General features: G+C 39.9%; 1 protein-coding gene across 10 annotated transcripts in view; it reads right to left on the bottom strand.

Moving 5' to 3' along the window:
• Positions 1 to 17,094, bottom strand: part of LOC109429157 (fasciclin-2) — a 368,026-nt gene that overhangs the window by 3,466 nt on the left and 347,466 nt on the right. For 6 of the 10 annotated variants that reach the window (XM_062856894.1, XM_062856895.1, XM_062856893.1 and 3 more), the window contains one exon: positions 10,728 to 10,844. The exons of 2 other annotated variants lie outside the window; for them this stretch is intronic. In XM_062856894.1, the coding sequence (XP_062712878.1) occupies positions 10,728 to 10,844 (117 nt within the window). The remainder of the gene's footprint in view (positions 1 to 10,727; positions 10,845 to 17,094) is intronic. 2 more of the 10 variants (XM_062856897.1, XM_062856899.1) reach the window with 1 other exon arrangement.

Consider the following 17,094-nt stretch of genomic DNA (forward strand, 5'->3'; position numbering starts at 1 on the left):
AACGGTGCGAAATTTGAATAAGAATTTGTGGATAGTTGACCACTCCACAGCATCAATGTACGGTTTTCAGCTCGTTTTGCAATATTAGTTGCCGAAAGAGAGATAAATTGGTGAAAAAAAGGATTAGGGTGGGGCGGGGCAGGTATCAGGTATCAGAAGGCCGGCTCCAGAGACACGTTATCCTCCATTTGGGACATTTGTGCCATCGCCAAAATAACAGCCTATTTCATCATCTACCTGAGGGAAAAGGAAGGAAAAAGGATTTGGATGGGGATAGGGACAGGTAGGGAAATAGGAAAAATACCCTGGAAGAGGGTACTAACGCACAAGCTTACCACAATGGGTTCAAACAGCGCCCTGAAAAGGGCACTGTAATAACGCATAAAGCGAAAGAGAGCTCTTTACCACAGCGGGTTAAGAACAACAGAATATCCTGAAGATTCAGGTTTCTGAAGTCAGTTTCACTTAATAAGTGTTTACCGAATACTCGGAAACGCAGTTGCGCGAAAACTGGACAGTTACATATCAAATGATACGAAGTTCCATAATCGGATTCACAGCTATCACAGGCAAATGAATCAGCTTGCTGAATATTCGCCATGTGATAGCTACGTCGACAGTGGCCAGTCAATGCTTTGACCAGCATGCTGCAATTCTGCTTAGACAGATTAGTAAGATACTTCGCCACCCGTAGAGATGGCTCAGCACAATACAATTTGGTTTGACGACATGACTCCAAACTATTCCAATATTGTCTGTGTTGAGTGACAGCCCAGGTGTGAATCTGAAGCTTAATCCAACACTTCGATATCGGAATAGCTGGCTCAGGGCCAATGAAGTCATGTGATGCTCCAGAGCGAGCTAACTCATCAGCCAATTCATTTCCAGCGATGGAAGAATGGCCAGGTACCCATACAAGGTGAACAGCGTTTGCTGAATTCAGCTCCTCGATTTGAGTTCGACATGCGATAACTATCTTCGACCTGGAGTTGGCCGAAGCAAGTGCTTCGGCCTGAAAAACGGTACAGTGTCTACCAAGTGAATAAGACTGATACAGCCTTAGCTCACGAGAATAAACACCAGCACCTGCTCGACCTTCGAGAAGGGAGCCATCAGTGTAACATACGATGCCGTCTGAAATACTTCTTTCCAGATAACCAGATGTCCACTCTTCCCGGGAAGGGAATTTCGTGGAAAATGTCCTATATGGAAAATTACAAGCAATTGTAAGATCACTTGGAGCAAGGACAATTTTGTCCCAATTCACCAAAAGTGAAAACAACGAGGTGTGTGTTGATGTGCGGTTCACAGGAGTTTCCTCTAGTAGACCGAGTACCCGTAACCGGTAAGTGCAAAAAAGGGCTTCTTGTTTGAGATGAATGTGTAGTGGGGCAACGTCAAAGAGAACTTCTAGCGCTGCCGTAGGAGTTGAAGAGAACGCTCCAGACATCGCCATTATAGACTGTTTCAGAAATTATAAATACACTTTGTTTATTCAATTAAATGAACTGTTCCAATGATTTTTACCAACTTGTTTCAGAGTATAGCATATTGTACTCCATATTTTTATATTTCCTTTCAATTGTCTTGATATTTTAAAGAACAGTCGAGTTCTCTAACAAATAACTTAATTTTTCAAATTTGCATTTGCACAACGGTGTTTTTTAATGATTTCAACATTATTTATCACTAAATACCAACAATTATCTAAATTTTTATCACATTCGCTTTCTCAACAAGTTGTCTGAGTTATGCCTTGATCAAAGTTTGGGAAAAATCGATAGAGGCATTCCCACAACATTTTTTCGGAGATCAAGTTTCTTATTTTTTAAGGTTTTCTACGGAACATAAGAACTACCACACAGTTTCTTAGCTTTCCTGAACGCATTTAATCTAAACAAACTTATTTTTTCAGCTCATTCGATCCTTCAGATGGCAAAGCTTGTCATACCATAAAAACGAATGCAGTAAGCAGTATTTAAGACATTCGTTTGCTTAACGTTTGTTGCTACTGGTGTTGTTGAGAAATTTGAAACCAAAAATTTTGTTTTAAGAAGGCCCGTAATGGTGGTTCTTGATCAAATATTCCAGTAAAAAATACTCTTACTAATCGAGAAATATCTTTTATTATCGATACAGCCATTTGTATTGTGTTTGGAAATTAAATATTTTATCTGTGAGATTTTTTTCTTTTCTACTATGCAACAGTTTTTGACCACTTTGTGCAACTTCAAATTTTAATCATCTAGTTTACAGAGCCCTATTTTTTAACTTTTACCAGAAACATCAGCAAAATTGGTATTATTTGCTTCGTTATCATGTTTACAATAAGAGCTAGAAGAAACTTTTTTGGATATTATGCTCAAATTGAAATGGCAGTTAATCGTTAGTGTATTTATAATTTCTGAAACAGTCTATAAGCACATCCTTTGGAGATGGCCTAATTTTGATTGGACCGTTCTCACTTCACCCTTTTGCCACCACACAAGACATCCATAAGCCAGTATTGGCCGAACCACAGTTGTGTATATCCATTTGATATACTTGGGTTTTAGACCCCAAGTTGTACCAAAGGTTCGCCGGCATTGCCCGAAGGCCATACAAGCTTTCTTGATTCTGAACTCAATGTGAGGTGTCCAGGAAAGCTTGGAATCAAGAATGACTCCAACGTACTTTACCTGTTCAGTCACATCGATTTCAGAATCAAAAAGACGCAAAGGTCGAACGCCATTACGGTTTCGTCTTTCCGTGAAAAGAACAATACACTCTGTCCAACTTCTATAAGACCACCCATAAATTGTCTCAAGTCAACTATAATAATAACAATTTCGGGTCAATGTGCGTATAATTGTATAATGCATTACAAGTTATTTTTTGTCCTAAATTTATTTTGATTAAAAGTTCCATAAGACCAACTCAAATATTATACATTTTCATTAAGTAAAACTTATAAAAATCAACATATTGTAAGTTCAATAATCCGTAGCTTTGCCATTTAGATTTATGACTTGGAAAAATCGATTTGGCATACTGTTTACTAAATTCAGTAGAACAGATTTCTCAATTTTGCCCCATTCTGTTGTTATAGCGGATTTCAACTCATCAACGGTGATATATGTTTTCCTTCAGTATAAATCCTACGAACCAAAATCCCCCAAATGTTTTCGACTGGATTCAAGTCAGGTGAACACGCTGGCCAGTCGAGTTAATCGATTTTTTGGTCCCTGAACTATTACTTTGTTTCGTTGCTGGTATGAATGGCGGATAATGCCTATTGGAATGTAAACTTCTTCCGATAATATTTGCGCAAGAAAGGGAGAAAACTGCCGTGTGCAGCATAGTTGTCCCATGTTCTATTGGAATCCCTATTAACATGGGACAACTATGATGCACACGGCAGAGAAGTCCTTCAAAAATACTGATGCAGTCCTTACTATTCGTTTTGAAAGACGTGAACCAGCTCTTCGATTACACAAAAGCATGCTCACACCATGCATGAGCCACCACTGAAGTTCCGAGTTGAAAAAAATATTCTTCCTTCCCTAAATCCGCTAGTATCCATTGAAGCCGCCTGGACCATCTAATTTGAACTTCTTTTCGTCACTGAAAATAGTCTAAATTTTTTTCAAACAATCAAGAATTCAAGTTTCAGAGTTATATTGGAATATTAAAAGGGGTTCGAAAAATAACATTTAACAAAAGCTTACCAAATTCCACTGCCTATTCAGGTAAGTATTTGTAAAATTCAGCTATTTTTCAACATTAGAAGCTGTAAGATTAGGAGCTTCAATCCTTTTTGCCCTTTTAATATGCGGTTTTTTTATCAAAACTTTTGAAACTGTCTCCAGGCAAACCTTTAAATTCAAAGTTTGCTTAATTTGCATCAAGGATTTAATGGAGTTCTAAGCTATTCTACCCGTTCTCTTCTCGCCGTCAGATACCTTTGATTCCAATCGTACCCTTCAGGATCAGCGAGATAATTGCTTGATGGGACCGGACTGTTTGTTATTATGACAAACATTTCAATAGCCGGACATTCATCCAAGGTTGCTACGGTTTTCGCTGTGTTGGTCTTTTGTTGGGCTTGTTTGACCAAATATTTGTCATGTCTAAACGGACCTTTATTCCCACTTTTTCTTGGTGAAATGCCTCGATTCTTCCCTTTTCCTTCTCCGTGAGCACTTTACCCTTCGGCATTTTCATGCAGTAAAATGAAAACACGCGAATCTGAGAGTGGTCTTATACAAAATGGACACGGTATATCGCAAAAACAGTAGTTATTGCTTGGTGCGTTCGCACACACACGATTATTCCTATGCATGGCACAGGTTTCACTCACACAAACATATCGTGGTATAAATTGAAGTGATGTATTTGCTCCCTGAGAAATAGCAATTAAAAATGATCTGGTCTTATAGAAAATGGACAGAGTGTAGATGTTTTACTCGGATTAACCGAAAGGCCATATTGGCGACACCAACCCTCAACTACCTGAAGGGCGTTTTGCATCAGGTTGAAAAGGGTGCTGATGCACATACCAACTAACAATGTTAGGTAGTCGTCGGCAAAACCATAAGTAGGAAAATCGCGATTATTGAGTTGCCTCATTAGCGTATCTGCTACGAGATTCCACAAAAGCGGTGATAAGACTCCCCCTTGGGGGCATCCACAAACACTCAATTTCCTAATCCCTGCTAGACGCAATGTCGAGAAGAGATATCGGTTTTTGAGCATTTGGTGAATCCAATTGGAAATCATTGGAGATATACCATGACTCTGTGCGGCTTCCAATATGGCATCGAAAGGCACGTTGTCAAAGGCACCCTCGATATCTAAGAAAACATCCAAACAAGATTGCTTTTGAGCGAATGCTTTCTCGATATCGTAAACAACCTTGTGTAAAAGAGTCACAGTGGACTTACCAGATTGGTAGGCATGTTGGTTCACATAAAGAGGCACGTTGGCCAGATGAACATCACGGATGTGATGATCCACAATGCGTTCTAAGCATTTCAGAAAAAAAGAGGTCAAACTGATAGGTCTGAAACTCTTTGCTTCTTCATACGACGCACGACCCACTTTCGGAATAAACTTTACAGTACTATCCCTCCAGGATTTGGGAATATACCCTGTAGCAAAACTGCAAACAAGTAGTTTTTTCAAAACATGTTTGAAATAATCAAATCCCTTCTGAAGCAAAATAGGATAAATCCCATCTGCCCCAGGAGATTTGAAAGGAGCAAAGCTATTAAGAGCCCACTCAATCGATTCTATAGTTACAATACTCCGAGCCGAAGCTAAAGAATCATAACTGCAAGAAAAGACATCAGGATCATCCGAAGATGTAATATCCACACATCCAGGGAAGTGTGTGCTGAATATGCATTCCAGAACTTCCTCATCAGAGGAAGTCAGATCGCCATTTGGCAAACGAAGTTCGTTCACCCGGAAATCCTTAGATTTCGCAAGGATTTTGTTTAACCGACTGACTTCACTCAAGCTGGAAACATTTGCACAAAGGTTTTTCCAGCCGGATCGTTCAGCAGACCGGAGAGCTTTCCTGTAGGCCTTGCAAGCCGACCTGAAAGCCTCCGAACCAGCTGAACGTCGTCTGTTCCAACTCTTTCTACATTGTTTCCTGAGTTTCGCCAGATCAGAGTTCCACCAAGGGGTTCCTCTTGTGATCTTCACAGACCGTAGAGGGCATGCTTCTTCAAAAGCTTCCATGATGAAGGTCGTTGTAGTATCAACGGCATCATCTAAATCACTTGGAGTGTCAATGGATGGTGAATATCCATGAAATTTGGCTGCAACCAAATCAGTATAAAGATCCCAGTTTGTTGACCGAGGATTCCTGAAACGCAATGTTTGCAAAGTAACATTTAAATGTTCAAAAAAGATGTAGCGATGGTCAGAAATAACTGAGTAGCGGAAAGAGTTATTTTCATGTTATTTACATAACATATCCTGTTATAAACTTGTCTGTCATAAGCTGCAAAATAACAAAAATTATAACAAAAAAATGTTCCTGGAAGACCTGTTTAATAACATGTTTTGTTAGTTTCAATACCAACTTAATAACAGCGAATTTTTAAAATATTTCAATAACAAATTTTGATATGAATACGTTATTGATAACAGTCTGAAAACAAAATTAGTTTTTTTTTTCTGTTGCGGATAGGAACTCCTTCAAAGTCCCATATGCATTCAATGGGATACGCAACAATAGGATCTATTGTTAAATGTTTCATTCATAATTGGGACGCTATTGTTGTCGCAAGCGATTCTTTTATTAAAAATAGAGAGAAACAATAATTTTCGTTTATTTTCCAAACAACTTACGATGAAAAACTACCGTCGTTTTGAAACCCTTTATTAGGTGGTTCATTGTTTATAAGATTAATTTACTTTATTACCTCATTGATTGACACATTTATCCAAGTGAATCTAAGTGGGCTCGATGCAGTGAAATCAATAAAAATAAAATGCCTAAAAATAATCAATGGAGTTCTTGATGACTTATTTTTTACATTTTTGTCGAAAATGTGTTGTTCGTCCTTGAATTCCACCAGTTGATCCAATATGTTTCATAATGGCTAACACTCTTTTGCACTCTCTATTTTCGTATTCATACCTAACTAAAACTGGGACAAAAAAAACAGGTATACTTTTCAAAGTGCTTATAAAACAAAAAGCTGATAAGTTGGTTCGGTCGCAGTTAAAACGTAATGTCAGTAAGAAGAGGAACTGATGACAAAATAATATTTTCTCTTACAGTTCCTCGCGGAATGCTGTGAACAACGAAAATCTCGAATTGTGTAGTTTTGATTGCAAAGCTAGTTATGTTGTAATATTAATGATCAAATATTTGTACAGTCTCAAGGACATAATAATAACTGAACAACAAAACATGTTATTGAAATGTAATTTAAAGAAAATATACCAAGAGCACGATCATAACAAAATAAGATTGCCCAACAGAACATGTTATGGAACGGTGATGACTTAATAAGTTAATAATAACAAACCGAGATATAAAAACAGGTTTTGTGATTCCGTTGTTATTATTTTGATATTTTCCTCTGCTCGGGAAGATTCTTCATCTGACACATGCCAATTGGTCAGCTCGTGACTAATTCTGCTAGAGCAAAGCGTTATATCTAACACTTCCTCTCTAGCAGATACCATGAAGGTTAGGCGGTTGCCTATGTTAAGTAATGCAAGATCTGTACTACTTAAGTACTCCATCAAACTGGAGCCTCTCAAGTTAATGTCTGAGCTGCCCCAGATGATATGGCGAGCATTAGCATCACTGCCAACAATTAGCGGAAGGCCTTTTGAAGTGCAGATGGGTAAATTATTGGTTAAATGTGGAAAAAATCTACAGCTCAGTTGAGATTTGAACTCACGACCCTTAATTTGTATGTTGAGTCCGTTGGGACAGCGCACCTAAAATTTATACATTCGTTGCATTGGTGGAGGGATCATCACAGTTTTTCCTTTTTTATTCACAACAAACGGTGCGAAATTTGAATAAGAATTTGTGGATAGTTGACCACTCCACAACATCAATGTACGGTTTTCAGCTCGTTTTGCAATATTAGTTGCCGGAAGAGAGATAAATTGGTGAAAAAAAGGATTAGGGTGGGGTGGGGCAAGATGGGTCACCTAAGGATGGATCTTCATAACTTTGTAAATACAAATCGTATTGGCTTGTATTCGTTCGCTACTCTTTAATACACTAGTTAGGTATGCTAAAAGTAGATAAAAAGTTTATTAAATACAAAATATGATGAAAAACAAGCAGTTTTAAAAAGTGATCGATTTTGCGCCGTGAAAAAAGTGCGGGGCAAGATGGGTCACCTTTTAAATAATTCACATTTTCTCAACGAAAAACGTCAAAATATAAGATTTGTTCCGCATTCATATATGCTCCATATCCATACTGAGTAAACAAGAGCTACTAGTAAAGATTTTATAATTTTATTTGGAATATAAAAAAACTTTATGATTTGAGTGGTCCTAAGGCGACTTGAAAATCGATGTTTTTACTAAAAAATTGTCAAAATTTTATTTTATAATTTTAAGCGTTCTTTCCGCTTGATTGAAGTCATTTATTAGATAGTCTTGTAATAAAATATAAATAACTTTTGAATGCTCCAAAAATACGTTCAAAATTGAAGGTGACCCATCTTGCCCCGCGGCCGTTTATATGGAGATTATATGGAATGTATCGCATAAGAAAAATGGCTAAAAACCATTTTATTTTTTATTTCCAATGAGAGTGCATAATTTTTCAATCAATGTCCCAAACTTTTATATATTCATGCTGGTCATCTAACAAAATTATTATATTAACATAAACATGAGTAATGCGCCCGAAAATGGCACTGACCCATCTTGCCCCGCGACCCATCTTGCCTCGCTCCACCCTATATATCACAGAATCGTTACTTGTTCGGTGGTTTAGTTGGTTAAAGCACTGGATTAGCGAAACGTCGTCGTGAGTACGAATCCCAACAGAGGCAGTGGTTATTTTTTCACGAATTTATCTCTCAATTTGTCAATTAACCCTCCTAATGCATCACGTTGGAAACAGTTAGCTGACGTGGTGTACACTTTGGGCAAAAAATTACCCTAATGCACAAGGAGGGTTAAACTCAGGTCAACCGGAAATAAAGTAGGGTAATAAAGTAGCTGCCTTATCGACATAATAATTGAATACATACTAAAAGTTATCGCGAAGATTTTTTCCACAGGTAGCAACGCATGTTGCGAGTTTAACTAGCGGTGACTACATGGCGACCGTGTATTCTGTCCGGTTTCTTTGGTGTTTTTTTTCTGGATAGCAACAAACTGTCAACAATTCTGGCACTTTCTTCAATTGAAAACATTTCTAAAGAAGCTGGTGAAACATCTGGCCATTTGTGTCCGGTAAAAGAGTAATAAAATACCAAATGACCTGTGAATAGGCTTTTAAACAAACTAAACTTTTCGCTGAGATACCGTGTTTTTAGGTAATATTTACCACTTTTCGCATTTTTTGGAATTCAATTTTTGAACAGCTTCCGATATTATCAAACCCAATGCAAGTACACCATGAATTTCATCAGTCAACGAGGGTGAAACTTTAACTGCTATTCATTTTTACATAATAAAAAGCATTTGAAATGAAAAATCAATGATTTTGACCTTTACTGGTATTTACCAGGTTTGCTGGAATGTCTGAAACATACTGGAAAAACTTGTAATTAGAAGGTAAGAAATGTTGCTAATTGACAAATTGAGAGATGAAATTTGTGAAAAAACCGGACCTGGTGTGATGGTTAGAACACTTGACTATCACGCTGAGGACCTGGGATCGAATCCCACTCCCGACAAACTCACAAAATGTGGGTTCTTCCTTCGGAAGGGAAGTAAAGCGTGGGTCCCGAGATGAACTAGCCTAGGGCTAAAAATCTCGTTAATACAGATAAAAAGAAAAAAAAATGAAAAAACCGCATTCTGGTGGGATTTGAACTCACGACTCCGTATTCGTTAGACTGACGCTTTAACCAACTAAGCCAAAGAACATGGTTACAAACGCGAGTGTGTCGTGGATTGGCATCTAAGCCAGAAGAGAGATGGATTTGTGAGAGAAGGAGTGTTCGTGATGTGGCTCCGGAGTCAGTTTGGCTATCTATTCCGCAGAACCATTACTTGTTCTGTGGCTTAGTTGGTTGAAGCGCCGTCTAGCGAATACGAAGTCGTGCGCTCGAATCCCACCAGAACGCGATTTTTTTTTCACAAATTTCATCCCATTACAATTACAAGTTTATCCAGTATGTTTCAGACATACCATGTGGCTAACTAACGGGGGTCCATCAATTTGAGTATGCATTTTCCTTACTTTTTTAGCGAGGACTTTCAGAAAATTGGATCTAAACCGGTTTCAATACAAGGTGTGGTGTAAATAGTGGACCGGTCTCAGCGAGAATTACTCAACAATAGTTAGTGCAGAAATAGTTTTCCTTATGTGATGCGATAACTGGTACACGCAACCCTACCAAACGTTTGCGCGAAGATTACTCCACAGGCAGCAACACTTGCTACAAATTTAACTAGCTACAACTACATGGCGACCGTGTACTCTGTCCGGTGAACGAATAATAAAAAGTGCATACATTTTTTTGCTGTTTTCTGCTAAGCAATAACTGTCAACAATTATAGTTACTTAAATCAATTCATTGTATTCCTTAAGAAACTGATGGAACATCTGGACATATTTTTGAAGAATTTTCAACATTGGAAGAGCGATGCAATGTCTTAAGGGCTGTGAACGACTCAAGGTTGAAATTAAGAGTTGCTTCAAATAAATAGTGTTCCTATAAATAAACATCCCGTCTAAAATCTAAGCTCATGTTGCCATATTGTAATAAATTGCCAAAAGAATCGCTTCGCTATGGAGTAACATGCTAAGAAACGGAATCAAATTTTGCCAGTTTTCCAGTAGGTATTTATCTTCTGACATTTCTCTCAACCAGCAAGGAGGAGTGCAAAAACGGAAAGCTCTGCGAAAAATGATTCTCGTTTATCTAACCGACTCGACAAAACGGAACTACTCGAAAAGGGCTGGAAACACAAGAACAAAAAAAAAACGCAATAAATAGCTAGGTAAAATAGTGCAGGAACGCAGCCAAAGCACGAACGAACAGTTAAAAAAGCATTACACATGAGATTATTCTTACATCGGTGTGGTGGCACCGAGCTTCACGATCGGCGGAGGCAGCGGCGACGGCGACGGAGGACGCTCCTTGATGAGGCTGCCACTGCAATAGGGTAGCGGAAAACGCCAACCGTATAGACTGGATTGTGGTTATAAAGTAGCGATTTTTTGTTGGGTTTGTGTTTTTTTTTGTGGTGGTAGTTTTGCGGTTTTGGTTTGTAGGTACGGATGTATCATATGTTTTGGGTTTCGTTTTACATACAAGGAGAGCGAGATTGTTGGTGGTTGGTGGATGTGGGACGAGAAAGAAATATTACGATGTGATGATGGTACAATGATGGGATATTTGCTGTTGTTAAATGCTTGCGTCGGTGCAAAATGGGTTATGGGGCTCGTGGGGGTTAGAGGTTATTTACAGCATATACAGGAAGCATCATCAACTTTTCTAGTTAGGTTGTTGTTTATTTTACAATGGTTAGTGGAGAACATTGACAGGCTTTCGTCTGGGAATTAGTAGCAATTAGGATTTAAGCACAAGCTTTACACAATGTGTTGAAAAGTTGATTTTTTTTCTTCTGTATATCCCTCAAGGATAAAAGACCACATGGATGTTGTTGGCTGTACGTTGCTGAACTTTCATATGTTTCTCGTCAATAGTTGATTATCTGGATGGATACTGGCTAGTGTAGTCTTTAAATGTAAACGATGTGTTTAATTAAATATGTATTGCTGGTTTACCAATAGCTATTTTGATTATGACCACCAGCTAAGAATTGTGTGCTGGGATTTCAGCTAAATTGAAAAGGTGCGCATCTGCATGGTAACCAAACAACCTAAACAGGGTATATTGTGGCACCCTGAAACTAGGTATGAAATGGTGTATCTCGTCAGGTATATCTAAGATGGCAGTCACGGGAAGGTAGCAGGCGGAAACCCTTCAACTGCTAAAACAAAAAAAAGAGCAAAAGTAGAGCAAACGGATTAGCTGAACACAGACATGGCTCAGGGAAGGCTGGAGCTTTTGCAAGTTACTTCCTATTGAGATCATTACCAGCAACTCCTTCCCCACCACCCCGCAGCACCGGCTGGGCTGCGAGCAACCTTAGGGAGGATCCATCCAACCCGGTGGGACTGGTCGTAGGATGACAGGAAAAACAAGTCGATCAATCCTCCAAGAAGAGTGGCCTACAACAGAGTCCGTTCCCCATGATAGGAGCGGCTGATCGGCGTCCGAGTTCTTAGGAAGGACTCTGAGCTCAACTGTGCAACCTGGTCCTCCAGAAAGTAAGGGGTTGGTGTCTGGTCCTGCGTGCCAGTCGTAAATCGAACGGATTGCCACGGAAAATCAGCAACAGAATTATACGAACTGAGATCAACAATCCACCTTAGCAAACAAAAAGGACTTGCGATTGGGAACTCGGTACGTGGTACTGCCGATCTCCCAACTTCATTGTGAGCATCCGCATACTCTCCGATCTATTGAAGGATCTCGGGTTCGGCGTCGTAGCGCTGCTGAAGGTGGTTGGACAAGATCCATGGTGCAAGAGTTTAGAGGTTTTCAAACAATCCAACAGAGCTGCAGCAACACATGTGCTTTTCATGGTGATGGGAGAAATTCAGAGGCACGTAATCGGTTGGTGGCCTATCGACGAAACAATGTGCAAGTTTAGGATCAGGGACCAATTCTTTAACTTCAGTATAATCAACGTGCACAGCCCACACTCCGGAAGAACTGATACTTAATCACAAACACGAATTCTACGCGCAGCTCGAACACGGGTACGACCGGTATCAAGCCACGACGTAGGCCACGAGGTATGCCAGGAGTAGGAATTCAGACCAACGATTGGAAAGTTCAGTGCTCATCAGCTGACGAACGAAAACAGCCTACGACTCATAAATTCCGGTGCCTCCAAAAACATGACCAAACGTAGCGCCTTTTTCCAACACAGCATCCCTAATTGATACACATTAACCACCGTTAACGGAATCGTTAATCGGTCACGTTCTGATTGATGAATGGCACTTCCCTGACATTATCGACGTCAGGACCTATGGTGGAGCTATAGCTATAGCATCGACTCTCTGCTGATGGTCAAACTGCACTCATAATTCTCCGTCATCAACAATATACGGTACACGGGAGCACCCCCACAGTTTGGGAAACCATGATCTAGAGTGATTGCCGGATGCCGCCTCAGCATACGCATAGAATCTCGAGCAAGGCAGCGTTGCCAAACGAGGGTCCCTTCTAGAGGACTGCAGGAGAACTGTTAAAGCAGCTATCAACGACGCAGCCGAGAACACCAGCGGATACGTGGAAAGCAGTCGACGGAACGAATGGGTCTACGAGGAGTGCAGAGTGATTTCACGGGAGAAAAACGCAGTGTGCGCGGTAATGATCGTGGGCGTAACAAGAGGAGGGCCTACATGAGTTTCTTCGCGAACTCTTCTAAGGATTCCATAAGGGTTTCTCCAAGAATTCCTTCTGTGATTTCTTTAGCTCCTCCTCCTGGGAATTCTTCGGAAACTTCTCTTGGAATTCCCGTATGAATTATTCCTGGGATACCTCCAGAAATTTTACCAGGGATTCCTCCAAGAATTACTCTAGGAATACCTCCGCAAATTTAAGAATTCTCCCATGAATTCTTAAGGGAATTTTTGCAGGGATTCCTCTGAAAATTCCTTTAGGGATTCCAATAGAGATTCTTCTAGTTCTTCTAGAGATTCCTCCAGGAATCCCTACAGGCCTTGCTTCAGAAATATCTTCAGGGGTTCCTCAACGATTTCCTCCAGGGATTCCTCTTTGAAATGCCAGTGAATCTTCAAGAAATTCCTCCAGAGATTTCTCTAGGGATTCCCCTTGGAATTCCATCAGGGATTTTTTTTAGGAATTTCTCCAAGGGTTTATGCAAGAGTTACACTAAGGATTCCTCCGAGAATTTATGCAGGGATTCTTCCAGGAATTCCTCCACGAATTCCTATAGAGTTTCCTCCAAGAATTTTGTCCACAGATTCCTTCAGGAATTCCTACAGGCATGTCTACAGTAATTCTTTCAGGAATTGCTCCAGGCATTCTTCTAGGAATTCCATCATGAATTCCTTTAAGAAAACCTTTAAGGATTGCGCTCAGGATTCCTCCAGGAATACCTAAAGGCATTTCTCCAGGAGTTCCTCTAAGCATTCCTCCAGGGATTTCTTATTGAGATTTCTATATGGATTCCTCCAGGAATTCCTCTGGACTCACCTTCAAGCATTCCATCAAGAAATCCTCCGGGAATTTCTCAGGAATTGACTCCCTTAAGAATTTCTCCAAGAATTTATCGAGGAATTACCCCAGGAATTCCTCCAGGGATACCTTCCTAAATCCCTCTAGGAATTGATCAAGGAATTCTTCCAGGAATTTCTCCAGAAATTCCCCCAGAAATTTCTCCAGTAAATTCTCCAAGAAATTCTCCAGCGATTCATTCAGAAATTTCCCCAGGAATTCCTCCCGGAATTTATCCAGAAACCCTCCCAAGAATTCCTCTAGGGATCTGGATCTCCAAGATCTCCTCCAGAGATTCCTCCACGAACTCCGTCAGGGATATCTTCAGGAATGTTTCAAGTAATTCCTCCAAGAATTCGCTCCGAAATTCGTACAGTAATTCATCCAGAAATGGGCCCATATAGCCGAGGCGATAAACGCACGGGTATTCAGTATGACCATGCTGAGGGTGACGGGTTCGATCCCGGTCGGTCCAGGATCTTTTCGTAAAGGAAATTTTCTTGACTTCCTTGGGCATAGAGTATTTTCGTGCCTGCCACACGATATACACATGCAAAATGGTCATTGGCACAGGAAGCTCTCAGTTAATAACTGCGGAAGTGCTCATAGAACACTAAGCTGAGAAGCAGGCTTTGTCCCAGTGATGACGTTACGCCAAGAAGAAGAAGAAGAATTCATCCAGAAGTTTCTTCAGGAAATCCTCCAGATTTTGTTTCAGGGATTACTCCAAGAATCCCCTCATGAATTCCTCCGGGAATTTATTCAGGAATTCTTCCAAGGATTCTTCCAGAGACTTCTCCAAAAATGCTTCAGGAATTCTAGCTGGAATTCCTCCAGAAGTTTCTCTAGCAATTCACCCAGGGATTGCTCCGAGAATTTCTCCAGAAAATTCCTCCAAGAATTTCTCTAGGGATTCAGTTCAAATTTCTCAAAGGATTCCGCCAGGAATTTGTCCAGAAGTTCCTCCAGGGTTTCCTCCAGAGATTCCTCCAGTAATTGCTTCGGGAATTCCTCCAGGGATTTTTTAAAGAACTCCGTTACGGATCCCACAGGTATCGCTACAGAATTTTCTCTAGGAATTCATTGAAAGATTTATTCAGAAATTTCTTCAGGGATTCCTCCCGGAATTACTCTAGGGAATCTTCCAGAAATTTCTCCAGGAATGTCTTAAGGGATTTTCAAGAATTCCTCCTTGTTTCAGGATTTTTTTTAAAGAAATCCTTCAGGGATCTCTTCAGAAATTCCTCCTACAATTTCTGAAAGTATTTTTCCAGAAATTTCCCCGGGAATTCCTCCTGATTCCTCCGGGAATTTATTCAGGAATTCTTCCAAGGATTCTTCCAGAGACTTCTCCAAAAATGCTTCAGGAATTCTAGCTGGAATTCCTCCAGAAGTTTCTCTAGCAATTCACCCAGGGATTGCTCCGAGAATTTCTCCAGAAAATTCCTCCAAGAATTTCTCTAGGGATTCAGTTCAAATTTCTCAAAGGATTCCGCCAGGAATTTGTCCAGAAGTTCCTCCAGGGTTTCCTTCAGAGATTCCTCCAGTAATTGCTTCGGGAATTCCTCCAGGGATTTTTTAAAGAACTCCGTTACGGATCCCACAGGTATCGCTACAGAATTTTCTCTAGGAATTCATTGAAAGATTTATTCAGAAATTTCTTCAGGGATTCCTCCCGGAATTACTCTAGGGAATCTTCCAGAAATTTCTCCAGGAATGTCTTAAGGGATTTTCAAGAATTCCTCCTTGTTTCAGGATTTTTTTTAAAGAAATCCTTCAGGGATCTCTTCAGAAATTCCTCCTACAATTTCTGAAAGTATTTTTCCAGAAATTTCCCCGGGAATTCCTCCTGAGATTCCTTCAAGGATTCTCTAAGAGATCCCTTTAAGAATTGCTACAAGTATTCATCCAGAAATTCTTCCGTGGATTCCCCAGGCATCCTTTCAGAAATGTCTCCAAGGATTTCTCCCGGAATTCATCAAGAAATTCTTCTTGGAATTGCTCCAGAAATTTCGTAAGGGATTCCTCCCAGATTTCCTCTAGAGATTACTCCAGGAATTCTTCCAGGGGTTTCTCCAGGAATTCATCCAGGGTTTTCTCCAAGGATTCATCCAGGAAATTTTGCAGTTAGTATTTCAAAAAATCCTTCAGGGATTCCTCCAAGAATTCCTCTAGGAATTTCTCCAGGAATTCTTCTAGGAATTCCTCCACGGTCTCCTCCTTAAATTTCTCCTTCAGGAATTCCTCCTGGGTTTTCTCCAAGGGTTTTCCCAGGGATTGCTCCAGGAATTCCTCCGGTGATTCTTTCAGAAATTCTCGGGATCTCCTTAAAAAATTATTCAGGGGTTCCTTCAGAAATTTCTAACATTTTTCCATAATATTTTTCAGGGATGCACCCAAGAATATCTTCAGGATTACCTGAAGATTTCGAGGAACTCTTCCTGCGATTAGTGTTGGAACTCTTTAAGATAGTTTTAGATAAAAGCATACAGGAACCAAAAATTATCTCTAAAAATCTTCTTGGAGTTCATCCATGGATTTGTTCAGGAATCCATCCATGATTTTCTTCAATACCCCCGCAGCTCCTGCTAAGGAATTCCTTCAGAAATTCTTTCTGCGATTTTTTCAGGGATATGTTCTGATATTCTTTTTTTTACTCCAAGAAACTCCATTGATTTTTCCAGGAACTCCTCTAGACATTTCTGTAGGAGTTTTTCAAGGGATGTTTTGAAGGTGTTCCTTTAGAAAGCCCTTCAGACATTCTTCCAAAAATTTATCAAGTTCCCTCGGGAATGCCTCAAGGGTTTCCTTCATCGATTGTTTTAGGATTTCTTCAGGAATTTTATCAGAGATCTTCTTTCGAATAGTGTAAAGATTCCTCCGGAAATTTCTCTACGAATTTCTCCAAGAAGTTTCATAAATATTTTCCAGGGATTCCTTCAGGAAGCCCCACAGCATTTTCTTCAGGAGTTTATTCAAGCGCAGGTTTTGATTGCGCAGAAGTAATTGTGACTTAATTTGAACAAATAAGTTCTAACATGCTAGAAGCGTATTCAGACATTTCTTCAGGGAACTCACCTAGGGAAAACTCTTTTGGAATTCTCCCAGGGTTTCCCTGGGG

This window comes from Aedes albopictus, chromosome 3 (assembly GCF_035046485.1).
Source record: "Aedes albopictus strain Foshan chromosome 3, AalbF5, whole genome shotgun sequence".
Classification (NCBI taxonomy): Eukaryota; Metazoa; Arthropoda; class Insecta; order Diptera; family Culicidae; genus Aedes; species Aedes albopictus.